This window comes from Saccopteryx leptura, chromosome 5 (assembly GCF_036850995.1).
Source record: "Saccopteryx leptura isolate mSacLep1 chromosome 5, mSacLep1_pri_phased_curated, whole genome shotgun sequence".
NCBI lineage: Eukaryota > Metazoa > Chordata > Mammalia > Chiroptera > Emballonuridae > Saccopteryx > Saccopteryx leptura.
The window spans coordinates 119,055,173-119,068,228 of NC_089507.1; the positions used below are offsets into that span (position 1 = coordinate 119,055,173).

Here is a 13,056-nt window from a genome sequence, read left to right on the forward strand (position 1 = left end):
ACAGGAACAGTTTTTCCTCGGCTTGGATCTCTGTGCCACAGCCTGGTTCTGCCGTTTGTGCCGCGGCCTGAATCTATTCACCCCCTTTGCCCGCCTTAGTTTCTATATTCTCAGTTTCCAGTGAAAGCCGCCCTGGTTAGGTTAGTGAGGAAGGTGGAGCATTTCTTACTCCCTATTTCCTTCAGGGTTTGGTTATATATTTAGCCAATTTTTTGCTCGATCATACCTTTGGGTGTGTTGCGAAACATCTGGAGGCTCCAAGGATAGGTTTTTCTGTTTCTGGTTGAAGATCTTGTTGAGTTTTGGGGGAGATTTATCGGTATCGCTTCCTACCTTGCCATTACTCTGACGTCATCCCCATATTTTCTTTATCCATTCATCATCAATGGACAGTTTGGTTGTTCGTATGTCTTGGCTATTGTGAATAATGCTTCAGTGAATATGGGAGTGCGGGTATTTCAGATAGTCATTTTTATTTCCTTTGGAGATATATCAAGAAATAGGATTGCTATTGTATTGTAGTTCTATTTTTTAAATTTATTCTTTAATTACAGTTGACGTTCGATATGGTTAGTTTTAGGTATACAATATGGTGGTCAACCATTTATATCCATGCATCCATATTGATATATATACTTAAATTCATGGGAAAGAGTAAAGACCTAACGGAAGTGGTAGTTCTAGTTTTAATTTTTTGTGGACCCTTCATACTCTTTTTCATAGTGGCTGAACCAATTTGCAATCCTTCCAACACTGTGAGAGGGTTCCCTTTTCTGCACATTTCAACAGCATTTGTAATGTTTTGTCTTTTTAATAATAGCCATATTGACAGGTGTTACATCAGTGTGGTTTTGATTTTCATTTACCTAATGATGAGTAATATTGAACACCTTTCCATATACATGTTGGCCTTTATCTTCTTCATGTACATGTTTGTTTATCTTCTTTGGGAAAATGTCTATTCATGTCCTTTGCCCATTTTTGAATTGATCTTTTGGGGGTTTCTTGCTATCAAGTTGTATGAGTTCCTTGTATATTTTGAATATTAACCTCTTTTCAGATATATGGTTTGCAGACATTTTCTGTCATTCCATAGGTTGCCTTTTTATTTTGTTTCTTTTGCGATGGAGAAGCATTTAGTTAGTAGTCCCACTTAGTTATTTCTATTTGTTGCCTGTGTTTTTGATGTTATATCACACCCCCAAAAAAAATTATTGTTGAGACCAGTGTCAAGAAATTTTTCTCCCATGTTTTCTTCTAGGTTTTTACAGTTTTGTGTTATGTTGAAATCCGCAATCCATTTCAAGTTAATTTTTGTGAGTTGTGCAAGATATGAGTCACCTTAGACTTCTTTTAATTAGTGTTCCATTGGTATATCTTTGATATCCTTTTACTTTTAACCTACTCATTTTATTAGGTATGAAATAATTTTTTCGTAGAGAACTGTATATGGAGATTGGTTTTTAAAATCTATTCTGAAAATCATGCTCACTTAATTGACTTTTTTAGACAATTTACATTTAGACAAATTACATTAAAATATGTAAATTTTAAACAATTCACATTTTTTAGATGTTACATGTAACTTTTTGGTGTTTGGATTTAGGTTTACCATAGTATAGTATTTGTTTTCTCTTTGTTCCCACTGGCTTTTTTATTATCCTGTTTCTCCTTTCCTGCCCTGTTTTTGATCATTTCAATATGTTTTGGTGTTCCATTTTTATTTATCTCATTTTTTACTCTTATCTTTATATAAAAATTTTAGTAGTTAATAGATCAGAATGTACATACTTACTTAAATTTTTATATGCTACTTAGAGCTAATATTTTACCCCTTCAGATGAAATGTAGAAACCTTACCCCCAGTGGGCTCCTTTACCCTCCCACCTTTATTTTGTATTTGTCATATGGACTATATTATTTATCTTATTCTTCCATTTCTGACATTTCACATTTCCCTTTAATATAATTTATCCTTTCTGAAGATCTCCCTTCATAGTTATTTTAGATCAGTTCTACTGGCAATGAACTTTGTTAGTTTTCCTTGATCTAAGACTGTCTTTATCTTTATCTTTCAAGTGTAGTATATTTTCACTGGATATAGAATTTTGGGTTGAAAATTTTTTCTTTTAACACTAAAAAAATGTTCTACTTTTTAAATCCTTGATTTCTGGTGATAAATCTGCTATCTTTTTAACCATTGTTCCTTTATAGTTATGTATCATTTTCTCTGGTTCTTTTCAGAATTTTTTAACTTTAGTTTTCAGAGTTTGATTCATGGATTGGGCCCAGATTTGGGGGGTTTTATCCTGTTTGAGATTCAGTCAACTTCTTTGAGATTCAATTAATCTATTAGTTTGTATCTTTATTAAATTAGGAAAAATTTTAAGCATTTGCTTTTTGTATAGTATTCCTATTGCAGGGATAGTCGGGTAGGAAGAACAGAGATCAGGGTCAGGGAAGACACAAAATGAAGGACGTGAACTGATCTTTAAAGACCTAGATTATTAGAATCTGTTCAGATGGAAGGGGTAATAGAATACTAAGCAGAGGGAACAATGAGGAAAGACAGGTACAGGTGTGTATGGCATGTGTGGATGTGTGTTGTAGAGGAAGAGCTTAAAGCAGGAAAGGAAAATCTGATTCAGCTAGCCACTTACTTCACCTTATTAGAGATTATTACAAAATATTCCCACAAAGATATGGTTAGAAACACATCAGTATAAATTTAAAAAAAAGCAAGTTTTAGCCCTGATTAGTTGGCACAGTGGTAGAGTATAGGTGCGGTGTGTGGAAGTCCCAGGTTTGATTCCCAGTTAAGGCACACAGGGAAAGTGACCATCTACTTCTCTACCCATCTCCCTCCCTTCTCTCTTTCTCTCTGTCTCTCTCTCTTTCTCTCTCTCGTCCCCTCCTGCAGCCATGGCTCAAATGAGCAAGTTGATCCCAGGCACTGAGGATGGCTCCATGGCCTCGCTTCAGGCACTAAAATAGTTTGGTGGCTGAGCAATGGAGCAGCAGCTCCAGTTGGGCAGAGCAGCAGCCCCAGATGGGGGTTGCTGAGTGGATTCCAGTCGGGGCTCATACCTCTCATTTGATTTAAAAAAAAAAAAGTTAAAAAAATGCAAGTTTTAGAATTTAGTATGTGTACTTTACTAAATAATTATAATCAGTCTTGTACTTTGAGCTGCTCTACCCTGCCATTGATAGTAAGTTTTCTGGATTTTTAATTAAATGAATTACAGTTGCCATCTTTGTTTCTACTTATTAGGAATTTCATTTTAATGCAAAATGAACAAGAGCTTCCTCTTTTAATCTAAATTTGTGCTGGGTGTACAACATAATCAGCAGTTCAATACTATAGAAATGTTCACCTGAAACCTATGTACTCTAATTGGTCAATGTCACCCTGTTAAATTTAATTTTCTAAATAAAATTTTAAAAAATAAAAAATTAATTTATGATATTTTATCTGAGTTTTTAAATTAAACTTTTAATTTTGAGATAACTATAGAGTCACAAATATGTAATTCACAAGTAGTTTTATATTCACATATAATACAGATATGCTATATATTGTTAACCCAGTTTCCCCCAATGGTAACATCTTTAACACTAGAGTACAGTATCGCAACCAGAATACTGACATTGACATAGGCAAGATACAGAACAATTCTATCACCACAGGGCTCCCCAGTTGCCTTTTATACAACCACTCTCCCCTCTGCACACCCCTAAGCCCTGGAAGCCACTAATCTCCAGTTGTTAATTTTGTCATTTCAAGAATATTATATAAATTGGATCATACAGTATGTAAAAATTTTTGGATTGGCTTTTCTTCACTTTCCACGATTTCTTGGAGGTTTATCTAAGTTGTTGCATGTATAAATAGTTTATTCCTTTTTATCGCTGAGTAGTATTTCATGACTTATTTTTCAGCTGTATTTTGCCATTATTTAAAAAAAAAATCTTGTTCCTCAGGAGTTTTTCTCATCTATTTATTTACTTTGGAATTTTGGCTAAAAGCAAAACCTCAAGAACATCCTAGTTTTCCTTTCTAAATTGCATATGTTAGTCATTCATAATGAGTTGACATTATTAAGTCTTACAGGAGAAAAAATCTTATGTACAAGTATACTTTCCTATTTTCCTCTTACACCTTAAACTAGAAGATCAAGCACATGAGAGAGAACGCTGCTTGAAAAATAATTAGAGCTGCCCCTGTTCCAGAATGCCATCGTGCTGGTCTGTCCTGAGGCAAGACAGTTTGTCCCTGGACAGCACTCACAGGAAAGAAGCATGTTCACATGACAGGCAAGCATCTGGGGCTTTCTGTTCTCATTAGTCACATGGTGTTAGTTGTTGAACAAAAATTCAGCCCCAATAATGAGGGAGAGAATGAAAACTTCTAGTTTTTAAATTGTAAGTCTGGGACCAGATTCTGAACTATGTTCAATGCTCATCTAAGGAAGAAGCCTGGATTATATTTTAAGCAGAAATGAAGGAGTAGAGAAGTGAATAAATAATTGTATTGTGGACAGTGTTTAAATGAGCTATAATAACAACTTTAAGTAAAAAAAAAAGTTATTTCCAAAATATTTTAACCTATAATATCGATGTTATCTTGTATCTGTGGTGAAAGGAAGGTTTAAAGCAGTTCAGTCCTGCATTCAAATTCCCCTTCCACCACCTACAGCTTCATGTCCTTGGGCAAGTGATTTAACATCCTCAAGCCTCAGGTTTTGTTTTTTAACTTATAAAATAAGTAATTATGAAAGTTAAAGGAAATAAGTGTGTAACTCATCTCACACAGTGCCTATAACAGAGAAATCTGAGCTCTGGGGAAGAAATGAAAAGGAAAAGGAACCCTACTATCTATAGGTAGAGCCCTCTTCTAAAACACTGCTAACATGCCACTATGCTTACAATATTAATATGCTGATAATTTCAGAATTATTTATAAATCTTCACTAATTTTGGTTCTATAAAATGTCTTGTGAATTTGTTAAAACTATCTGCTTAATTTCTTGAGAAAGCTTTACTTTCCAAGGACAAATTGTCTATTAAAAAAATTCCAAATTTAAATATAATCTCAAATTTTTCTTTTCAGATTTCTAGAACGTAGTGTTTGTGACACATGAATGGGTTTTAATCCCTTGATCTTTGATTTTTGCAGGAAAGGAAGGACAAGAAATCCTGGGGCCTGAAGCTGCAGCAGACAGAGCGGGATGTGCAGGTACTCTTGCCGACTCCTCTCATACCTGGTCTTTGATCAGGGCTTTTGTGTCACTGGTGCATGCACTTGTGTGTACTGAAGTTAGTCTTTTCCTCCCCTTTGATCTAACCCTCCTTAAATGTTTAAGTACCATATAAGAAGTTAGAAGTGTATATTCTTTAAATTTACAGATTTATATGACAGAGTAGATTCCATCTATATGGATGATAAGTAATACAGAGATAATACACACATCTATATAAAATAAAAAATAAATGTTTGAATGATGATTCAAAGATCTACTACTATATTTTTTTACCAAGAAATGCAGATCTACTATTTTGAATTTCACTATTAGTTAAGTTACCAGGATCTTCATTGAATTGCTCACAAGTCAAGAAAGAAGAAGAGAAAAGAATAAGTAAATCTATAAACCAGATGATAATCATTAATATTGAGGAGTTGAATGAACATGTCACAGCAAAAAAAAAAAAAAAATCATTTTACTTGTGATTTTTGTGAGTGAAAAAGGTCAAAGTGAAGTTAAATCATATGCTTCTAGGTGACTGAAAGCATGCTCCCTGAGACTGAAGGCTGTTCCTCTATAATGAATTCAAATCAGATTTCTGAAGCAAGAGTAAGTGCAGAACTTAAATCCAGACCTTATGTATGATAATGCTGACACTGAAATTGTGCCACATATGTCAGCTGAATTCTTAGAATGTAACTTTAAAAATGAATTCAAAATTATTAAATCATTTCATCAAAATGCTATACTTAAAAGTAGTATAATTGTCCCTGGCAAGTTTGCTCAATGGATAGAGTATCAGCCTCACGTGCAGAATTATAGAGTTTGTTCCCTGGTCACCACACACATGAGAATCGACCACTACTTTTCTCCCCCTCCACCTGCCACTTCTGTCCTTCTTCCCCTCCCGCAGCCAGTAGCACAATTGGTCAGAGCATCGGCCCAGGGCTCTGAGGAGAGCTCAGTTGATTGATTTGAGCATCAGCCTTAGACAGGGATTCCCTAGTGGATCCCAGTCAAGACACATGTGAGAGTCTGTCTATCTCCCCTCCTGTCCTCACACTTAAAAAAAAAAAAGGGGGAGTATAATTGTAATTTGCATGTTGAATCATAAATTTGATATTTTTATTATATAGTTTTAATTAAATTTTTATTTTTTCTTCTCTTCCTTGATTTAACATTTATAGTTTTTTTTCCTTGCAGCCATCATGGGACTATTCCATATATCCTTATAAATTACCTTTAATTATGTAAGATGAGTGTGTTTCACAGTAATGTGTCAGATTAGATTGCCTTCTATAACATAAGCATTAGCACTCCCATATTTGTCAGTCAGTTCTGCAAAACACAGAGTAAATCTGTGCTGTGTGCATTACATGTGCATTCCAAATTAATTAAACAATAATGAAATATATAGTAATTCATGATGCCTGCAGCCTAACATTTTATATTCTGGCTTTCACTTGGTTGTGCTTAACTTGCATAAATAACATATTTAGGTATGCATGTTATCAAATATTTGTCATGCTAACTTACACATTATATAAAATATTTAATTTGGATTTTTTTTATTAGTGAAATAATGCTAACGGACACAAAAAACTATTCTTTATTACTTTTTTACCTAATGTTAAACTTAGATGACTTATACATATTACCGGAGCTACAGAAGATTGTTTACCCTTTTTGGCAAAATACTATTTTACAAAAAACATTCATGGTTCCAGGTTTATAGTATTTTACCTCACAGTTTGCTCTTCACTGCAAAAATGAATGAATTCTTTCAGTTTGACATACTGGATATTACATTATTTCCCCTCTCCCTTAAAAAATCACATCTGGAAGATAGAGTAATCTTGTATTAACCACATTGGCTGCTGAAATGCAAGGTCTCCGCTACCCACAAGATGCTGATCCTACTACATTATTCCCCTACAACAAGGGGAATTAGGAGTAAGCAACATTTAATAAAGCCCTAATATTTGCAGTTTTAAAGAAGGAAGGTTGGAATTAGCCATTTGAGACTTTTGAGTAGTTCAACATAAAAATTTTGTGTTGCCTTTGCTTTTGTGACTTCCTTGACTTCTGGGGTATAATGTGCTGACAGAGTAAACAGAAACATTGTCAGAGGTTCCACCATTTATTCAGAACTTTGTCAGATCCCTTCTATAGCTGACTTCCCTTTACAGTTCATAGAGTTAAGAAAACTATCGTGTCACCTTAGAGTACAGAGAGTGAAGAGAGGGAAGGAAGGGGGTAAAAGGGCCCTAAAGGGTAAAATGGAAGAAGGTTTGACTTTGGGGGTACACAATGCAGTATACAGAAGATGTATCACAGAATTGTACACTCGAAACCTATATAATGTTATTAACCAATATCACCCCAATAAATTTAAAAAAATTCACCTAAAACATCCTTTGTTCCTTCTAAGCATCCCCTTTGTACTTATGTAGTTAATAGTTTTACAGAGTTTCAAAAAATGAGAATAATAATAGAAAAACATTTAAGGATACTTATTCTGATGGCAATAAAGTATCAAAAACTACATAAATAAAACTTTTCATTCTTTGTTACATGTTTGTCTTTATTGTTGCTCTCACAAATTTATGATTTTAACCCTATAATTCTACACTTTGGCAAGTGATTCTAGAATTAGGCCTAGAATTCTATACTTGGACAATCAGCTCTGAGTTTTGTCATATCGAAATCCAAATTATCATTATGTTTCTGTGTATTTGCTCCTCTGTCTCTAGTATTCAAGTACATAAGTTTCTCAGTTTAAGACTAGGGATTAGCATTATAATTGACCTTTTCACAGTGTTCACTTCTTAACACTTTAAATTTTATGTGTAAAACTGCAGTTTCTCTCTGCTTGAAATTGGCTTGGTCAGTGCAGTTTCATGGAGCCAGTGTAGTTCATTTGGAGGAGTGCAGACTTGGACGTGACACCTGAGACCAAACTGCCTGCTCTAATAGTGATAACTTTTTTTGTGATTTTAGAAATGTTATCTAACTTTTCTGACCTTAACTGTTTTTATTGGGAAACTTTTTAATTGAGAAATTATAATGTTCACCTTGCAGGACTGCTTTGAGGAAAATAAGTAACAATTACATTGCAGTTACTATGTGTCTGGTACAGTACTAAGAACATACTATATGAATAAGTTACATTCTCTAATTAATTTACAAAAACCATAAAAGGTACTGTTATTATCTACCAAGTTTTATATTATGTAAACTATTATATCATAATACCTTCTGTTCCACAAATTATACCATAATGTTTACTCCTTGAGCTCATATTTTCATTCTACACAGCCTATACTAACATAGTTTCTATTTCCTGTTTGAAGGTATTTTTGATCAACTGTCATTTCTTTATAAGAAAACATGTCTATAAATTGAAATTTAAGTTTCTGTTTAATTTAGGAACCAGAAGCTTCATCAGATTTTTTAAAATTATAAATTGATTTATTATATAAGTGTCAGTACCACACTGTTGATCACAACATAAATACATTGCAAATTTTAACAAGTAACTGTTAAAGAAAAATGTTAGTGAAAATGAAATGAAAGGAACTGAAGTATTCTTCAATTAGTTCACATATCAGTAGTTTAATGATACGATTTCTAGAAGAAAACATGTTTAGCATTAATTCTATTTCTATCTTGTGTTTAGCACTGAGATAACTTTACTCTCCTAAATAAAAAGATAAAATACATTTTTGTATTCTTTACCCATTGTATTATATGCAAAGTTATGTTTATCAATAAAAGTATTTCTAGTATTTTTTCAACTGAAAATTAAATGTTCCTTCAAGTTTGTTGAAAGCAAAGATTGAGAGCCACCTCAAGGATTTGTTTCTCAGTCATTAGAATTATTCATATCCTCATTTTCTGGGACATGCAACACAAAAGGCTTTACTTATTATCAAAGAACTAAAGATACCTGGTTTTAGATTTTATTTTATTTTTTTTCTTCTCACGCAGAGGGACCTTGCTTTATATATTGAGAAACAGTTCAGGAGATTGAAATATTGTTTAATACATTTTAATACATAATTTGTTTTCTCTTACCACATGAACTATTTATATTTTGATCAATACCTTAGAAGTACAAACTTAGTTCATTTAATTTCTGGAATTCTGTTAGGAAAAAATGTGCCTCTTCATTTTTCTAATTCAAATAAATATGTCAATGTATATTTGAGAATGGACCCTATGTGGTATTATGCTAAGTGAAATTGCCAGTAAGAGAAAGATAAATACCGTATTTAACTGACATATGGAATCTAATGAACAAAATAAACAAATAAAATAAAAACAGACTCAGATACAGAGCACAGACAGTCAGCTGTCAGAGAGGAGGGGGAGTGGGTGAAATCAATGAAGGGATTAAGCAAAAAAACAAACAAAATTGATAGATACAAACAATAGTATGGTGATTACCAGAGGGAAAAGGGTTTGAAGGCAGGTAAAAGAAGTGAAGGGGGATAAAGAGTGATAGAAGGAAGCTTAACCCTGGATACTAAACATATAAAATATACAGATGATATATAGTATTATAGAATTGCACACTTAAAACCTACATAATTTTATAACCAATGTCAACCCACTAAATTCAAAAAAAAATTTTTTTGTTTTTTTTGTTTGTTTTTTTTTTTGTATTTTTCTGAAGCTGGAAACGGGGAGAGACAGTCAGACAGACTCCCGCATGCGCCCGACCAGGATCCACCTGGCACGCCCACCAGGGGCGATGCTCTGCCCCTCCGGGGCGTCGCTCTGCCGCCACCAGAGCCACTCTAGCACCTGGGGCAGAGGCCAAGGAGCCATCCCCAGTGCCTGGGCCATCTTTGCTCCAATGGAGCCTTGGCTGCAGGAGGGGAAGAGAGAGACAGAGAGGAAGGAGGGGGTGGGGTAGAGAAGCAAATGGGCTCTTCTCCTATGTGCCCTGGCCGGGAATCGAACCCGGGTCCCCCGCACGCCAGGCCAACGCTCTACCGCTGAGCCAACTGACCAGGGCCTCAATAAATTTTTTTAAATTTACTCAGAGAAATATAAAGTTTAAAAAAGGGGGGCAGCAAGATGGCGATGGAGTAGGAGGATATACCAACTTCCACCTCCCAGAACCAAAGTGGATTACAACTTAATTTTAAGAACCACATCTGGAAAAAGCATCTTTGGACTAAACTAAGGACTCTTTAACCAAGGAACACTAAATAAGCCACACTGAGACTGGTAGGAAAAGCAGAAATGCGGAGGGATCTGCCCAACTCCTGGGAGCAAATGGCAGCCCGGAGGGACTCACATGGTGGAGAGTTTAGCGGAGAGGAGAGGGTCCTGGGCCCCAGGAACAAGGACCCAGCCTGCAGCCCCAGAGCCTAGAAGAAGCATATGGACAGTATTTAGCTGCGAAACAAGTCAGGATACTGTTTGTGAGAAAGAGACAAATTTCTCAGATCCAGATTTGTCTTAAAGGGACCGTGCAAAAAAACTCTTTCACAACCACTCACCTGAGGCTTTGGGGGATGGGGAGAGATGAGAGGACCAGAGTAGCAGGAAGAGAGTGTAATCTAGGAGGCACAGGGAGAAACACATTGAAGGACAGCCACCCTAACCCCTAGGTTCAGTCACCCCCCAAATCTAAAGTGAACATATCCCCTGGAACAAGCAATACCAGCAAAGGGAAGCAGGACACCAGCCAAATAAGCTCTCCACGGCACTCAAAGCAGAGTTGCTTAGCAGGAGGGAGCCTTCAGGAATACAGTATTGAGTGCTGAGGTCTGAGCAGCAGCGCCCTGACCCGCACAGCTGAGGGCTCGCAGGAGGGCGGGCAGCAGCAAGACGCAGAAGCGTGGTCCCATCTGCGGGGGTGGAAGCCAGATAGGCCACGACTGAGGCCCAGCGTGAGCTTGGTCTCACCTGACGGATGGAAGGGGTGCACAAAAGTGATCAAACCCAGCTGTGGGCCAGGTGAGCAAGAGCAGTCCCGACTGCAACCCTGCCCACAGGGGAAAGGCGAATCCTGGGGAACTGCATAAACCCATGGCTGCGTGCAGACATACAGCCCCACCCGGCCCATGGAGCTGGGATTGCAGCCAGATATGAGAACACAGCTTAGCCCGTGGGGGCGGAGCAAATGCTGGGAAACAGGCGGAGAACTGTGGCTGAGTATAGGTGCACAGCCCTGCAAACGGTGCCAAGGATTGCGGCCACAGTGCCGCACACAGTCCCACCTGTGGGGGCGGGTTGAAGGCCAAGGCTGACACAGGCTTGTAGACTCAGGAATGTGAACACAGCCCCTCCAGTGAAGGAGACACAGAAACCGCAGTAACAGCCACAGAGTGCCAGCACCAGCAATGCCCATACCCAAACACCTGAGACAGTGGCAGAGGAGGTGGTGGGCCAGCAGACAGACCACACCTAGAGAACACAGAGGCCACACTCAGTGGACTCCAGTGGCCAAACCCTTCTTATACACAGACAAAATGGGAAGGCAGAGAAATGCAACCCAAATGAATTATGAGAAATCCCCAGAAAAGGATTTAAATGAGTCAGATACAACCAAATTACCGGATGCAGAGTTTAAAATAATGATTATTAGGATGCTCAAAGATCTTAGAATAACAATAGATGGACATAACAAACACCTAAATAAAGAGATAGCAAGTATTAAAAAAAACATTGGAATAATAAAAAAGAATCAGTCAGAAATGACAAATACAATATCAGAAATGAAGACCACAACAGAAGAATTTAAAAGCAGGATGGATGAAGCTGAGGTTCGAATCAGCGAGATAGAGAAAAAGATAAAGGCATGGAAGCAGAGCAGGAAAAAGAAAAGATTCAAAAAGTCTGAGGAAACTCTGAGAGACCTCTGTGACAACATGAAGAGAAATAACATCTGCATCATACAGGTTCCTGAAGAAGAAGAGAAAGAACAAGGGATAGAGACTGTGTTCAATCAAATCATAGCTAAAAACTTCCATAAATTGATGCAGGAAAAAGTCACACAAGTTCCAGAAGCACAGAGAATTCCATTAAAGAGAAACCCAAAGAAATCCACACCAAGACACATCATAATTAAAATACCAAAGTTAAGAGATAAAGAGAAAATATTAAAAGCTGCTAGAGAAAAAAAGGCTATCACCTACAAAGGAGCCCCCATAAAGACGACACCCGACTTCTCAACTGAAACATTTTAGGTCAGAAGGGAATGCAAGAAATATTCAAAGTAATGCAGAACAAGAACCTACAACCAAGACTAGTTTATTTAGCATGGCTATCGTTTAAAATTGAAGGAGAAATTAAAAGCTTTCCAGACAAAAAAAAAAATTCAAGGAATTCATTACAACCAAACCAATGATACAAGAAATGTTGAAGGGCCTGTTTTAAACAGATGAAAGGGGGAAAAGAATATGGTAAAAGAGGAATACAGTTTTAAAGAACAAAATGGCAATAAACAACTACATATCAATAATAACCTTAAATGTAAATGGATTAAATAATTCAATAAAAACATATAGGGTAGTTGCGTGGATAAGAAAACAAGACCCATACATATATTGTCTACAAGAGACACACCTTAAAACAAAAGATGCACATAGACTTAAGGTAAAAGGATGGAAAAATATTTCATGCAAATGAAAATGAAAGGAAGCTGGGGTAGCAATACTTATATCAGACAAAATGGACTTTAAAACAAAGGCTATAGTAAGAGATAAAGAAGGTCACTACATAATAATAAAGGGAGCAATCCAACAGGAAGATATAACTATTATAAATATCTATGCACCTAATATAGGTACACCTA

At 36.3% G+C, this 13,056-nt stretch overlaps 1 protein-coding gene across 3 annotated transcripts in view; it reads left to right on the forward strand.

The window, feature by feature from the left end:
- Nucleotides 1–13,056, forward strand: part of ZEB1 (zinc finger E-box binding homeobox 1) — a 209,868-nt gene that overhangs the window by 162,099 nt on the left and 34,713 nt on the right. For all 3 annotated transcript variants that reach the window (XM_066386868.1, XM_066386870.1, XM_066386869.1), the window contains exon 3: nt 5,177–5,236. In XM_066386868.1, the coding sequence (XP_066242965.1) occupies nt 5,177–5,236 (60 nt within the window). The remainder of the gene's footprint in view (nt 1–5,176; nt 5,237–13,056) is intronic.